The sequence below is a fragment of the Nerophis lumbriciformis genome, linkage group LG12 (genome assembly GCF_033978685.3).
Source record: "Nerophis lumbriciformis linkage group LG12, RoL_Nlum_v2.1, whole genome shotgun sequence".
Classification (NCBI taxonomy): Eukaryota; Metazoa; Chordata; class Actinopteri; order Syngnathiformes; family Syngnathidae; genus Nerophis; species Nerophis lumbriciformis.
The window spans coordinates 37,050,393-37,067,578 of record NC_084559.2 but is presented as its reverse complement, the minus strand read 5'-3'; the positions used below and the strand labels follow the sequence as shown (position 1 = coordinate 37,067,578).

At 36.7% G+C, this 17,186-nt stretch overlaps 1 protein-coding gene across 2 annotated transcripts in view; it reads right to left on the bottom strand.

The window, feature by feature from the left end:
- Positions 1 to 17,186, bottom strand: part of LOC133623341 (DNA repair protein XRCC4-like) — an 89,965-nt gene that overhangs the window by 69,844 nt on the left and 2,935 nt on the right. For both annotated transcript variants that reach the window (XM_061986555.1, XM_061986554.1), the window contains exon 2: positions 2,821 to 2,968. In XM_061986555.1, coding sequence (XP_061842539.1) covers positions 2,821 to 2,959 — 139 coding nt within the window. In that variant the 5' untranslated portion in view covers positions 2,960 to 2,968. The remainder of the gene's footprint in view (positions 1 to 2,820; positions 2,969 to 17,186) is intronic.

The following is a 17,186-nucleotide window of genomic DNA, read 5'->3' as shown; positions in this document are numbered from 1 at the left end:
CTGTTCATGCAGTATATTTGATTGGTATTTATTTTTGTAATCAGCCTGACCTAATCCTTAATGATAATATTTGTGATTAACACATGCTTTCATATCATTTGACAAGGTTTATCCTGTTAAACTGTAAGTATGTTAGGTATAATTATTTAATACAATTAAAATCAAGAGTAAGGTGGCTAATTCAGTGTTAATATTCGAGTGGGCCCCGGGCCCCTCTGTATTGGAAAAGTTGGGCCCCGAGGTCAAAAAGGTTAAGAACCCCATACTGTAGCCCAGACCTGGGCATTCTGCGGCCCACGGGCCACATCCGGCCCTTTGTGCGTTCCTGTCTGGCCCGCGTGAGGCCAATCATAAATTACAAAATCCATTTTAAAAAGTATCTATGTCGAGAGTGCAATACAACGGTGCTGCTTTTGTTTTGAAAAGCGTTATTTGTATTACTTTCGTGTGGACGTATGCTAGTGTGTGATTGTGAGTGAATGTGAAAAGCGGCAATCACAAATTACAAAATACATTTAAAAAAACATCTATGTTGTGCGTGCAATACAACTGTGCTTTTTTTATTTTGAAAAGTGTTATTTATGGGCGTATGTCCGTGTGTCACCTGTGAGTGAAGGTGCACAGCGACAAGTGATGCCCGGTTATCCCCGAGACACTAAAAAAAGACAAGTTGATGACGAATGCCGTGTTTTCAATAAGACATGGACTGCCAAGTATTTCTTTACAGAAATTAAAGGTAAAACCGTGTGCTTAATTTGTGGTACACAGGTTGCTGTGTTTAAAGAATATAGTGTAACGACCTGCTGAAGTTAATGTGTTCTTGAATTGCGGAAATGAGGAGTGAGGATAGACGTGCATGTGGAAGGAACGAGATAAGTCGAGCTGTGTTAGTATAGGTTGCTCAATAAAAGTGTAAAAAGAGCGTCAGACTTGGTGTGCACTTCTTCTGGACGCTACAATTGGTGTCAGAAGTAAAACTTTGCGCATACTGCCGCTGCTTGTGTGAGCATACTGCGCTGCTTGTGTGCTCAGCATGCTACGTCATCGGAAGGTACTGTACGTGCCACGGTGTTTCCTGGCGACTTTGTCAAGATTGAACGGGAGGGGAAGGACATTGAGTGGGGACTTAAGGTGCCAGCAGCAACTCCAGATGTCTGTGTGAATCCCGGACGTGAGGAGTTCGCCGCAAAGAGAGAAAGAGAGGGAGGAAGGAGAGAGGCAGCGTCGACAGGTGCAGCGCACGCTGCTTGGCATGGGGGAATTCCGCCCTCAATGAAGACTCCCAGGTTTGATGGCAAGGCGAACTGGGAGGCATTTCATCCCACTTCTGACACCAATTGTAGCGTCCATAATTTGAGCAAAATTTAATTGAAATATTGTCGGTGTGGCCCTCCAGCAGTGCTCAGGTTGCTCATGCGGCCCCCGGTAAAAATTAATTGCCCACCCCTGCTGTAGCCTCACAGGAGAAGCAGATACCCAACAGATAAGCACACAATAACCCACAAGCTAGACATACGTGATAGGTGTCATCATTGAACAATATTGCAGTCTAAAACCGCACATTTGTCAATATAAATAAGTATCAAAATATCCTAATTGCATATTACTTACACATACAAAGTCTCAAAGGAAGAAGTCTATTAGAAATTATCCAGTAACAAATGTGTCCGCATCGTTCAACCTACTGCGTGATGAGCAAAAACTTGCATGAATTATTGTGACCACAAAGTGTCGACAAAAAATTAATTACCACACCACTTCATTATGACATCATATCGTAATTAAATTCCAGACGGTTGATAATAAATACGTTAGTGTTTTCATACCTACCTTTGTTCTCTGACTAATTTCACTTGATCTAACCCCCTTTCTAATACCGTATTTCCACTGGATCCGAAACGGCCGCGGGATGACATCACCAGCGTCACAACAACCACTCCCCTGCTTTCTGGATCCCCGCATCCGCTGGTATTTGACACAGACCCCCATATCTCCATATAGCTGCCCGAGATATGCCTGTATAATATTCTTTAATTTTGGACCACCAGAATCAGCATGTCCCCATCCATTTATGTCAACAAGTTGAAATTACGTCTGAAAACCTTTGACAAGTTGACTTCATGTCCGTCGCAGCCCATTGGGACATTTCAAAGTGTAAAATACGATCTGCCTTTAAAACGTAGTAATATATTTTGGAAGTAAACCAGACCATTTATTTTGTGTTTGTACATGACTTCCGGTCCAACATAAGCATATTTTAGCTGAATTGAACTGGATTTGTTGCGACGTCCGGCAAACATAGAAGCTCTGCATATATTAAGCGCTGGAACGCGGAACGTCAACGGCATGTCGGTGGAAACGGACACATTGACGGAAGGAGTCGGCCGCAGTGCGTGTGCCGTTTCGCATTCAGTGGAAATCCGGGGTAACATTCCACAATACAAAATAATAAACGTGTATATAATAATGATCATGATAATAATGATTTCTGCTGATATCGGTGCGATATTGTTATTGGCAAATACTCAATGTATTGTATCAAAAAGCCCATACTCTTAACTCCTTGAGGACTTTTTCATCCTGGCACTACTTAACTGATAATAAATTATGTACGCCCCAGGGAGTTAAAACTGTAGTTACGTGCATTTCAGCGGCTACAAAATAACATGCATATTTTTGGACTTTTAGAAAAAACCTGAATACCAGGACAAGCATGAGGAGTACATTCAACCTCCCCACTTGATGGGGACATACTGTAGCTGGTGTGTCAGATTAGAAGATGCAGACTGAAAAACAATAGTTCTAGATGGCTCGTTTTACCTTCTCCAATCCAAGCAGAGCTGCCATCAGAAAGAGTTAGCACGAACCCAGCACCAAGATCCACGGCAAAGTCCACACACAGAAAATAAGGGGTGCCTGGGTTTGTGGGCATAATGATCCGTTGGATTGTGCCACTCATGCCTTTCACCTGCAGTCAATTGACACACAAACAAAATCAAATTAATATGATTTTCAAAATCAGTATGTACAATCGCTGTTCAAGCATACCAATTGTGTGTTGCAAGATTGCATTCATCTTTCAGTGGTATCAAAATCCTCCACTGTTTTACTTCTCGGATTTAAAAATAAAAGCTTCATGGGGTGTCTCAATGGGGTCTCAATGAGTTCATGGAACCTCATGGAGATAATCAGGTTTTGGCAAGCTTTTGTGTTACAATGTGGCCTCTGTGACCACCAGCAGAGTAATTACATGCTGTAATAAGTGAGGCCTTAATAATTATTTTATTCAGATATATTTTATTCCAAAAAATTGGTGTAGTCAAGACATTCACAACCAGATTAGATCTTGTTCCTTTTTTTTAACAACTTCAAACCTTGAAAGAGAAATTGACCATTTTTATTATGAAGAAGTACACATGGTTCTGCAGACGCATGAGATGGTGTTGGTAGTTAAAAGACATAAGAAACGCCTTGTCAGATGAAAGTGACGGAAATGCTAGAAATTAGGGCAAAAACAGCCATTATCTTTTGTTGCAGCTAATTATATACAAACCTTGTTTCCATATGAGTTGGGAAATTGTGTTAGATGTAAATATAAACGGAATACAATGATTTGTAAATCCTTTTCAACCCATATTCAATTGAATGCACTACAAAGACAAGATATTTGATGTTCAAACCCATAAACTTTTATATTTTTTCAAATAATAATTAACTTAGAATTTCATGGCTGCAACACGTGCCAAAGTAGTTGGGAAAGGGCATGTTCACCACTGTGTTACATGGCCTTTTCTTTTAACAACACTCAGTAAACGTTTAGGAACTGAGGAGACATTTTTTAAGCTTCTCAGGTGGAATTATTTCCCATTCTTGCTTGATGTACAGCTTAAGTTGTTCAACAGTCCGGGGGTCTCCGTTGTGGTATTTTAGTGCTTCATAATGTGCCACACATTTTCAATGGGAGACAGGTCTGGACTACAGGCAGGCCAGTCTAGTACCCGCACTCTTTTACTATGAAGCCACGTTGATGTAACACAAGGCTTGGCATTGTCTTGCTGAAATAAGCAGGGGCGTCCATGGTAATGTTGCTTTGATGGCAACATATGTTGCTTCAAAACCTGTATGTACCTTTCAGCATTAATGGCGCCTTCACAGATGTGTAAGTTACCCATGTCTTGGGCACTAATACACCCCCATACCATCACAGATGCTGGCTTTTAAACTTTGCGCCTATAACAATCCGGATGGTTCTTTTCCTCTTTGGTCCGGAGGACACGACGTCCACAGTTTCCAAAAACAATTTGAAATGTGGACTCGTCAGACCACAGAACACTTTTCCACTTTGTATCAGTCCATCTTAGATGAGCTCAGGCCCAGCGAAGCCGACGGCGTTTCTGGGTGTTGTTGATAAACGGTTTTCGCCTTGCAAAGAAGTTTTAACTTGCACTTACAGATGTAGCGACCAACTGTAGTTACTGACAGTGGGTTTCTGAAGTGTTTCTTAGCCCATGTGGTGATATCCTTTACACACTGATGTCGCTTGTTGATGGTACGGCCTGAGGGATCGAAGGTCACGGGCTTAGCTGCTTACGTGCAGTGATTTCTCCAGATTCTCTGAACCCTTTGATGATATTACGGACCGTAGATGGTGAAATCCCTAAATTCCTTGCAATAGCTGGTTGAGAAAGGTTTTTCCAAAACTGTTCAACAATTTGCTCACGCATTTGTTGACAAAGTGGTGACCCTCGCCCCCTCCTTGTTTGTGAATGACTGAGCATTTCATGCAATCTACTTTTATACCCAATCATGGCACCCACCTGTTCCCAATTTGCCTGTTCACCTGTGGGATGTTCCAAATAAGTGTTTGATGAGCATTCCTCAACTTTATCAGTATTTATTGCCACCTTTCCCAACTTCTTTGTCACGTGTTGCTGGCATCAAATTCTAAAGTTAATGACTATTTGCAAAAAAAAAAAAAATGTATCAGTTTGAACATCAAATATGTTGTCTTTGTAGCATATTCAACTGAATATGGGTTGAAAATGATTTGCAAATCATTGTATTCCGTTTATATTTACATCTAACACAATTTCCCAACTCATATGGAAACGGGGTTTGTAGAAGGGAAAAAAACACTCCGGGACAGCTCAGACCGCAACATGTGAAGCTAACATTACTTCACATTACTGTCTAATTATTTTGTGGTTGAAGTGATTGAGTGTTGTGCACACTCCTTTTGCAATGTCACTGTGCCCTCAAGCTAATGTTTCAACTCACTGAGCAGCATCAGCTGTTGTGACTGCAATGCCAGAAACAGCCTACTGTCAGTTATAAGAATTGCAATGAGAGCCATTTAATAAATTGTTTAACTATTATTTAGTTCATCATTATATATTGCATTGTATATATATTATGGCTATCAATCAATTAAAATAATGTAGATTAATTAACCATGAACTGTAATTAATTATTTCCAATTAACTATATGTTAATCTCACCTAAAAAATGCTGAAAAAAGCCTGCAAGTTGAGGTATTTTCATTTAAATTCATTACATTATTGTGGCAGATCAAAAGACAGACATATAACCAAAACATTGTATGGCTGAAATAATAAATAATCAACTAGTCTGCTATTATTTTTTCGATTAGTCGACTAGTCAAAGCATTATCGCTTATGGTATGCTGTAGACGTTTGAGTTTGACGTTGAGTCGGCGACTGGATTTTAACTCAGTTTTAAAACCTATAATACCAAATTCAATTGTAACTAAATACACATAAATTACTGGGTAACTAATGGTTTGACTTAATTCCACAATGTACATAATCACAGTGAAAAATAAATCAACAGATTTAAAGTACAATATGTCTTGTAAACATGACATTCAGTGCAAAAAGTATTTTTTATCCAGTACCGTTAGGGTTAATTAGCTGTAATTATCTACCTAAACAAATAAAAGTGTAAACAAGAACATTCCCAGTGTCCTATCAAATCAAAATGTTTTAAGCGACTTCTCGACAACAGCTAAACCTTCTTGATTAATTTTATAATCACGTTACAGCCGTAATATAAAGTGATGAAGTTAACACATCAAAAAATGGTAAGTAACTTTTTCTGAGCAACACAAAATGACATAATAAATAACATTGTTAATCATTACAAAATAAAGTGATAAAAAAACCATCAGGGTTTTCACGACATGTGATTGATAGTGGTGGCCCGCCACGGCAAAATAATAGCCGCCATGCCTTAAAAATGAGTGGGTTTGTTTTAACGTGAAAACAAATTTAAGTAATAAATTGTATGAATGGATATATAAAGCCTATTATTTGTGCACTATTGCTGGGATGTTACTGACGTCACGCCCGGCTCACATCCCGCCCAATGAATACTGGTGGTGGTCAAGCTAGTTCTGTTTTCAATCGGTACTGGGCGCCATTTGGCCTTTCTCGAAGAAAAAATGCTCTATGCTTGTGTTGTTTTTGGCTATACGAACCGTTCAAATTGCGGAAAGGATAAACTTTTCTTCACAGTTCCTCGAGAGGTTATCAAAAATGGCGGAAAATTGCAAGATTTGTGGAAACGACGACAAGAAAAGCATGCAGCTCACATGCTAGTCCAAGGGAGCAGAGTCGAATAATGCATGAGTTTGTAGTGATCATTTTGTTAAAGGTTGGTTTGATATACTTTTAACAGTTATTATTTCCCATTTAAGTATTATCCTGATATTATTTATATTTCTTAAACACATGTTTGCTACGAGTGTTTCCAAAAGCACCAACTCGGCATGTCTAAATAAAAGAAAGAAAATATGGGAAAAACCTAAAAGAGTATTTACCAAAGGCAGCTATCATAAATGAAGCTTTCAGCACATACACAATGTTGACATACAGTTATATTTTGATAAAAACTGAGAAAAACACGCTACTTGTAAACGGCGCGTGCAACAGCAACAAACATGGCAGCTTAGATGCAAGGTTAGATCATGAAATGCAACCTTACTCGAGCAAAAACGATGAATATTTATCTGGAATAGTCATAAAACAAATGTCCTTGACCCAGCGACACACAAAGAAGTTGTAGACCTCCATGCTTTTCCAAGTTCCTATCTGTTTTGTTGTGCAGAATGGCATCTGAAGCACAATAGTTCGATATGTCAGGGAACGCGACCGACATAATCCTGGATATCACTCAACAAACCGTTTTTTGATAAAGTATAGGGATCTATTTCGTTGCATAGTTTGATTTTTTGCTCGTATCTGCTTTTTGCAGGAAGATTTAAGCCTTTTTTGTAACCAGATAGTTGGCGCGATGCTTGCTGTGTGACCACCACTGGTTTTGACTTACGGGAAGAAGTCACGTGTCGGAATACCAGCAATTGACTAGTGATGCAAACTATAGACCTGTTCCTTACTGCCACAGTTTTCTAAAATCATTGAAAAATTATAACACAACAGATTGGTCAAAAGTGGAACACTCACAGACAACCAATATGGATACAAAGCTAACATTTCAACACCATTAATCGAAATAATAGAGAAAATTATCAACATAATAAATAGTAAACAGTGTGCAGCAGCAGTTTTTATGGATCTAACGAAAGCATTTGACACAATCATAATATCTTAATTACAAAATTGGAACGATATGGCATCAGAGGCCTGGTCTTAAACTGGATAAGAGGCTACTTAACCAACCGGAAGCAATATGTGAAGCTCTGTGAAAAAATATATCAACAGATCTAGAGATATCTTGTGTTGTACCCCAGGGACCAATAATGAGTCCAAAATTGTTTAATTTCTATATGAATGACATTTGTGAAGTTACAAATGGCTTAAAGTTAGTTTATTTGCTGATGACACGACTGCTTTTTGTTCAGGAGAGAACACACAGAAGCCAATACAAAAGATAACAGAAGAAATTAACAGATTAAAAAGATGGTTTGACAAAAAGAGACTATCTTTGAATCTCAGTAAAACTAAAATAATGCTATTCGGTAACAGAAGAAGAGAAAGTCAAACACATACAAATAGACGGAGTAGACATTGAAAGAGTAAAAGAAATCACATTTTTGGCCGTAATGACAGATGATATAATTAACTGGAAATCTCATACAAAAATATACAACATAATGTGGAAAGAAATATTTTTATAATGAATGAAGAAAAATATATTCTAGAACAAAAATCACTTCATATTCTCTACTGCTCGCTAGTGTTACCATATCTGAGCTAATTGACAGAAATATGGGGAAACAATAACAAAATTAAACTTCATACACTAATTGTGTTACAAAAAAGATTAGTCAGAATACATAATGTTGGATATAGAGAACATACAAACACTTTATTTATGAAATCAAAAACATTGAAATTCAATGATTTGGTGCGTTTGCAAACAGCTAAAATGTTCACAAGGCAAACTATAACCTGCTACCCAAGAATGTACAACAATTCTTCTAAACAAAAAAGGAGAAAAATAACATCTGGATGCAAGTACAACACTTAAGACCTTTAGTATATCAGTATGTGGAAATAAATTATCCAATGGATCAAGTAAAGAAATCAAACAATGTACTAATATGATCCAGTTTAAGATGTTGTTCAAATAAGTGTTTACAAAGTACAAAGAACCACAATTATGATAAACGCCATGAATTTATTGAAAATGAAATGTTATCCATCTCATTAAGCGAATGATAACTGATTTAACTACTTATGAGAAGAACTGGTGAATATAAAACACATTGGTGTAAATTGAGTATAAATTGAGATCAGGAAGTATGTGTTAGTAATAGCTATGAAGAGAAAAAGGGGGAGGATTAGATAAGACTTGTTTCTTCCTACTCGATTTTGGACATGTGTGACGGAAGAAAATATGTAAAACATGCTATGTATCGAATAGATACTGTATACATGATAAGAATACATTTAAACCAACAACACCAGAAAAAATGCTAGATTTGTTGCGTTTTTAGAAAAGGAAATGTCACTAATCCCTAATCATCAACCCAGATTACGCAAATTATTATTTGGGGACGTTTTATTGATCAAGACCCCATCGCCACAGGTATATTGGCAATCTGGGAGAAACCCTGAACATCCAGTAGAGATGGGCTATATGGAAAAAAATGTTTTAAAACAAGTTATCCATCAATTTGTACATAAAAAATGGATATAATAATCAAATAATAATCACCTGCTCAGTGGCCTAGTGGTTAGAGTGTCCGCCCTGAGATCTGTAGGTCGTGAGGTCAAACCCCGGCCGAGTCATACCAAAGACTATACAAATGGGACCCATTACCTCCCTGCTTGGAACTCAGCATCAAGGGTTGGAATTGGGGGTTGAATCACCAAAAAAGTATTCCCAGGCGTGGCCGCCGCTGCTGCTCACTGCTCCCTTCACCTCCCAGGGGGAGGGTGATGGGTCAAATGCAGAGGTTAATCTCACCACACCTAGTGTGTGTGTGACAATCATTGGTACTTTAACTTTTTTTTTTTACTTTAAATGCAGAGGCAATTTTGTAATAACATCATGAGGCTATTACACATTTAAATATATATATATATATATATACATATATATATATATATATATATATATATATATATATATATATATATATATATATATATATATATATATATATATATACATATATATATATACACATTATATATATATATATATTTAAATATATATATATATATATATATATATATATATATATATATATATATATATATATATATATATATACATATATATATATATGTATATATGTATATATATATATATATATATATATATATATATATATATATATATATATATATATATATATACATATATATATATATATATATATATATATATATATATATATATCAGTGACGTGCAGTCACGAGAGGCAGGTGAGGCGGGGCCTCACTTGCCATCATGGAAAGAAAAAAAATGTAAAAAGAAAAAAAAAAAATTAAATTGTTATATGTATCCAGTGATTATACTATAAAGTTATTTTCCATGTAACTTCACCAGTTTTAGATTATTTGTATTCAAAATCGCTGAATTTTCACATTTGCCGTTCAAATGATTCCCGGGCGCGGCACAGCTGCTGCCCACTGCATCCCTCACCTCCCAGGGGGTGATCAAAGGGGATGGGTCAAATGCAGAGGACAAATTTCACCACACCTAGTGTGTGTGTGACAATCATTGGTACTTTAACTTTAACTTTAAATACTGAGAAGAGACGGTGCGGTGATCAGCAGCCAGTTGAGGCACGTCACTCAGTGCCGCAACATGGATTCCGGACTCGGCTAACTGCTGGTCTGCTGTGCAGTGAGACTGTATTGCTATATGAACTATATTATACATTTCCATAGTTTAGTTAGCTGAGGTATATAATGTACAGTGTATTTTGTCAACAACTGTATGTGTGTAACGTATTTCTTGTGCTGAGCGATCATAAAACGGCTGCAAAAGACGCACTGGCTGAGGCTCGCCTCCTGCACCCCCGCCGTAGAATTGTTATATCAACTAAAGCCCACACTTAAACTTTCCACGTGCAAGATTGAATCTATTTTTTAAAATTATTTCATAAGAAGCCAAAAAGTGCAAAAACAATCATGTTTGTGTTGGAGGAGTTGTGAATGACTGCAGGGACACAACATTAGGTACACCTGCAGGTGTATCTAATTCACAACTCCTACAATACGAACATGATTGTTTTTGCACTTTTTGGTTTTTTATTAAATAACTTTTGTAACCTATTTTCATGGGCTTTCCTCTTTGTGATGTTAAGTTCCTGTTATGCACTGTTATACAGTATATGCCTTGAGCTCTTATTTTGAAGGCGCTAAGAGCGGAAGTGATGTCACGTTGCGGAGGTTTTTGAAAGAAGGTAACTAAAGTGGTCCTCGTGTAAACTGGAGCCTCCGTGTTTGTTATTTTGTAGTTTCATACAGTATAGGCGACATTTATAAACCCTTGGTTACACTTTTTTAAATAGATTCAATCTTGTACGTGGAAAGTTTAAGTGAGGGCTTTAGTTGCGGCGCATGGACTTAATTTTTAAGTAAAGGTAAGACCATAATACAGTTTTTTTTATTAAATGTGCTTTTTTGTGTGCTACAGTTTGTATGTGTAAAGTTAAAGTTAAGTTAAAGTACCAATGATTGTCACACACACACTAGGTGTAATGAAATTTGTCGTCTGCATTTGACCCATCCCCTTGATCACCCCCTGGGAGGTGAGGGGAGCAGTGGGCAGCAGTGGCGCCACGCCTGGGAATCATTTTTGGTGATTTAACCCCCAATTCCAACCCTTGATGCTGAGTGCCAAGCAGGGAAGAATGCTGGTATGAGCTTTTAAACATAACCCGTTAACTGCTGCCAATCAAATGGTGAATAAGATACTCTTTAGGGTTCATATGTTTGTAAATCTGACTGTGATGAAGTCAGTGCCTCACCAGCCATCAACCTCACCGCACGTCACTGATATATATATATATATATATATATATATATATATATATATATATATATATATATATATATATATATATATATATATATATATATATATATATATATATATATATACATATATGTATATATATATATATATATATATATATATATATATATATATATATATATATATATATATATATATATATATATACATATATATATATACACACATTTAAATATATATATATATATATATATATATATATATATATATATATATATATATATATATATATATATATATATATATATATATATATATATAAATATATATATATATGCATATATAGCACTGTAAGAGACAAGCGATAGAAAATAGATGGATTAATGTTACAAGTGGTCCTCTAAGGGTAGCCATAACGGTGTTGTGGCCCTCAAAAAACGAATTTGACACCTTTGGTCTATACTAAAAGCAAGACAGCATTTAAACTTATACAAACCATATACATCTGACACGTTTTTAAGTTTATAATGAACATTTTACACTATTTGTTTGATATACTTTATTTTATTGGCACTTTTTAAAGCCGCTTCGCCTACCCAAGTGCCGTGACAAAGTGAGAACTTTTTTTGGCGTGGCTGAATATTATCTTCATGCCGCATATATCATATTGGGAACTCACATAAAAAGAGACAGTAACGTTAGGATTTAAAAATAGATTAATGCAATTATTAAAATGCACTCAATAGGGATGTAAATAATGAATTAATCAATCACAATTAACACATTCATTTGAGACCCTTAATATACATTTTGTTCCCCTTGTGAGAACTTTTACTTGATTACGAATGTCTAACTAAGCCTTGGAGGTGATAAGTACTTTGACGTCAAGCGAGAGGTGAGTTGCCCATCATCCCTGTTTAAAGACAGGGCGAACTAAGTGGAAATGGAGGGGGAAAACTAAATGAGCAGTTAGCCTAGTTGGACACGTTTGAACACCATCCAATAAGCTATATGATGTACCTTGCCTTCTTAATTTTTATTTTTTTTACAAGCTGCACTCCCTCATCGACATACCGAAACATGCACGTGTGCCCGTACATAAAGAAGCTTGCAGGAGCAAATTAAAGTTGACCCTTTGTGCTTCAAAAAGGGGTGTGGCTACAGGAAAAGCCTGAGCAAGATGATGGAGATGAAGGGTTCAACTTTAACCTCATAAAAGGGAGCCAAGCTACTCATTAGTTACTGTAACATCTGGTGTGCAGGGACGATGACCCTGCAGTAATGACAGAAGGACAGTCCAATTAAAAAAAAAACAGAGCTTTCTCTTAAGAATGGCGAGCTGCACAACAACCTTCAAAGTCAATCCTGAATCCTCCTGTTGGCATCTGTTCACCCGCTCTATCGCACACAAATCACTTATAGTATCGACACGTGCATTGTCATTTCTTGTGCAAAATCATAAAAAAATCAATAAAGCAAAATTCCACAAATCAAGCAAAGGATTGAAAGCAGAGTCTCTAACTATAAAAAAATGCTGTGCTTTAGATAGCGAGTAGAAAGTGTAAAGGCACTTTCACTGAAATTTCTCTTTTTGGCGTCTACGTCACTGTGTTGTTAAAATAGACACGATAACTAGTATTGCAGAAAAGATTGCCATATTTTTACAAAAAATCAATTCATTTGCTGTGCTCGGAAATGTATCGATCAATTAATTGAATGTAATGTTTTCTCAGGGTTAGAACTCATGTTTTAACTGTGTCCAAACTCGGTTAGACTGAGTAAAATCTCAAATATTTACTTTCCAGCAGGTTGCTAACCTGGAATAGGAGTATCTCGCTCTGAATGTCCTATGCACCTGTTTCCAGTAGATTTATGCTAACCAGAGCATACAGAAGGTATACATATATGTGCTGTATAGGTCTTAGATATGTTCATAGTGTTCTTCTTTAAGGTAACAAAATAACTTGATAATGAATCAACACTGCTTCTGCTGGTTGAAGTCACTCCGTTGTCATCTTCCGAACTCTACCGAACTCTATATCAGAATCAGAATCAGCTTTATTGGCCAAGGATGTATGAACAAATCAATGAATATATTATCAAGTCCATCCATTTTCTATGGGTATGCAGGAGCCTATCCTGGCTGGCTTCAGGCAAGATGCGGTGTAAATCTTAGACAGGTAACCAGCCAATCGAAAGGCAAGTATAGACGAACAACCATTCGTACTCTCACTGTGGAAGATTTAGAATCTTCAATCAACCTAACATTCATATTTTTTGAGAACATGCAAACTCCACACAGAGATGTCAAATGGAGATTCAAACCCAGATGTCCCGACTGTGCGGCCTGCATGCCAATCACGAGGCCACCATGCGGCTCGGACGCATGTCTCAACACGCAAACAGGTTTGTAGACCTACCATAATTCCACCGCAGACACTTTTAGTGCCAATATTCCTGCAGCTTTCTTGGAATTGTTGATGTGGTACAAGCGGGTCAAGGTCAAGTTCTGTCTAGTATGACAAAGTGTGTTTCTCTTACACTTGTAAAATGTCCATCCTATCCTTGGAAATGGACATATCTCGTGTCATATTTGGGTAGCAAACGCGCTGGATGACAAAGCACAACAGTACAAAAAACATATACAAACGTATGTTAAGTTGACCATACTATTAATCAGGACTATTTAACTGGCTACCTGGAGGCCAAATCCGGCCCGGGAATGACACAAGTTCAGTTCAAAACTGAGGAGACAAACATTTTTGGTACTGGTACCAAAATTATTTCGATTATTTTCGGTACTTTTCTAAATAAAGGGGACCACAAAAAAATGGCATTATTGGCTTTATTTTAACAAAAACTCGTACGATACAATAAACATATGTTTCTTATTGCAAGTTTGTCCTTCAATAAAATAGTGAACATACGAGACAACTTGTCTTTTAGTAGTAAGTAAGCAAACAAAGGCTCCTAATTTAGCTGCTGACATATGCCGTAACATAATGTGACATTTTCCATTCTACTATTTTATCAAAGTTATTAAGGACAAGTGGTAGAAAATTAATTATTAATTTACTTGTTCATTTACTGTTAATATCTGCTTACTTTCTCTTTTAACATGTTCTATCTACACTTCTGTTAAAATATTCACTTATTCTTCTGTTGTTTGATACTTTACATTAGTTTTGGATGATACCTCAAATTTGGGTATCAATCCAATAATAAGTAGTTACAGGATCATACATTGGTCATATTCAAAGTCCTCATTTGTCCAGAGACATATTTCCTGAATTATAAACATAAAATTAAAAAATAAATAAAGAAGATGTTGTGATGCCAAAAAATATCGACGTAATAATAGTAGTATCGATTATATACGCTACTGTACTTGGTATCATTACAGTGTAGATCCACCAATGGCGTTTGTTTACATTTTGACGCCAGTGAGCTATGGTGTGTAGTGAAGCATGTTTAGCTATTCCTCGTCCTGCAGGGATGATACTTGTAAGAAACCGATACTTTTCAGAGGCGGTATAGTACCGAATATGATTCATTAGTATCGCGGTACTATACTAATACCGGTATACCATACAACCCTATCTTGGAGGATCTTTGCATTGACATTTCAACCTCCTAAAGGCCAGCTTCCACTTGTAATTAATTTTCTTCAGGTATTTGTAACTGATAAAATAAATAAACCAAAAACAAGTGTCCGCTGCAGAGGATGCTGGTTCTCGAAATAAGAATAATAGTGAAGGAAGAATTACTGCCCCATGGTCCTTAGTTTTCTATAAATGTGGCCTCAAGAAAAAATTTGTTGGACAGCCCTCCACTAAATGTTACAATGCTAGTAAATTACACACATGCACATTACACATTTACATATACAGGTACAGTGCAGAATAATACTAAGTAAAGTTATGTCAAACAAGTAGCCCTCGATGTGACCTGATATTATCGTAGACTTTCGTTAGCTTTTGATGGGACAAGAGTTGGTGACGCCTGCATTGGACTTCGATACCGACACGCAATTATTACATTGATATCAGCTGTTTTCAGTATCGTTCTTCCTCTGCGAGCCATGCCAATTCTACCAACACTGAGTCAGCACCAAACAAGACTGATATCTTAAAAAATTAGCACGTGTTTCCCATATGTTTATTTATTCGTGGAACCCTGTCGTGATTACTGATTTTGACCTTACGCATTGTATAGTAACTTGCATTGTACGTTTCTCAACACATCCAATACACACCTTCTTCGCCAAAGAAAGATGCAGCAGAATTACATTATTGAGGTACTTATTAAGAGTTCGGAAGTAGCAGAGTGGTGTGGGTTCTTATGTTGTGCATTTATTCGCTAATCATATACGTCGGACATTAAAGGTCAAGTATTTGATCTGATCCCAAATACACAATAAATAAGAAAAGTTGGTTTTGCATAATAGGTCCCCTTTGAATTAGTTTTTAATAAAGTAGTGTATTTAAAAGGACATGGGTCGAGATATTTTATTTTTATTATAGTATAAAATAAGTATCAAAATCGTGAAAATCTACAGGTATCGTCAACTGAAAAAAAATGGTATAGCAGCAACACTAAGGCAGAATATTGCGTGTCATACACTGCATGTAAGTGCATTAAATATTTCACAGTAAATATTTATAGTTATGCTGTAGTTATAGTTCTTGGCAGCTAATACTGCAATTAAGATTTTTTCGTAAAAAGATTTTGAAGCACAGTGATATTAAATACTTGACATTTTAAAGGGCTCATATTATGATTTTTTTCCTACATCTGAAACACTTCCTTGTGGTCTACATAACATGTAATGATGGTGCGTTAGTCAACATTTTGCATAGATTTTGTTTTACAGACCGTTTTCAAGTCCAAGCCAGCCATGTTGTAGTTTTTAGCACTCGCATATCGAGTCTACTGACATATTAGTTAGAACTATACGCTAATGTGTATTATAAATGGCATGCATGTGCATGTACGAGCCAGTCTGCCCCACAAGAGGATAGAGAAGAGAGGAGGAAGACGGAGCTTATTGACGACGGACTCGTGCAAAGACCTTCGGGTAAATTTCTACCATTTATGGAGCTATCCGCTGATGTCACAAATCAAATTGTGCAAATTCCAAACAGCTTGTTTGGGAAAAGTATGAAGGAAGGCAAGATTGTTTTATAAATATTGCAGCAATACCTCCATGGTTTGATTTCAAATTTTTGAGACTTATGCTGATCCCAAATAGTTTCCAATAAAGTAGTGTATTTAAAAGTACATGGGTCTAGTTATTTTATTTTTTTATTGTAGTATCAAATAAGTATCAAAATCGTGGAAATCTACAGGTATCATCAACTGAAAAAATGGTATAGCAGCAACCCTAGTGCAGAATAGGGTTGTACGGTATACCAGTATTACTATAGTACCACGATACTAATGAATCATATACGGTACTATACCGCCTGTGAAAAGTACCGGTCCGCCACACTCCCGCACCCCCATCGCCGTCACGTCATGACATTGCTGGTTTTACGAGCAGACGAGCATGTTTGGCAGCGCACAATCACGAAGTACTTACAAACAGAAAATGTGTGTAGACAGAAAAGGGAGAACGGACACATTTTGACTTAAAAACTAACAATAAAGTAGGGGCTGGGCAATATGGCCTTTTTTAATATCTCGATATTTTTAGGCCATGTCACGATACA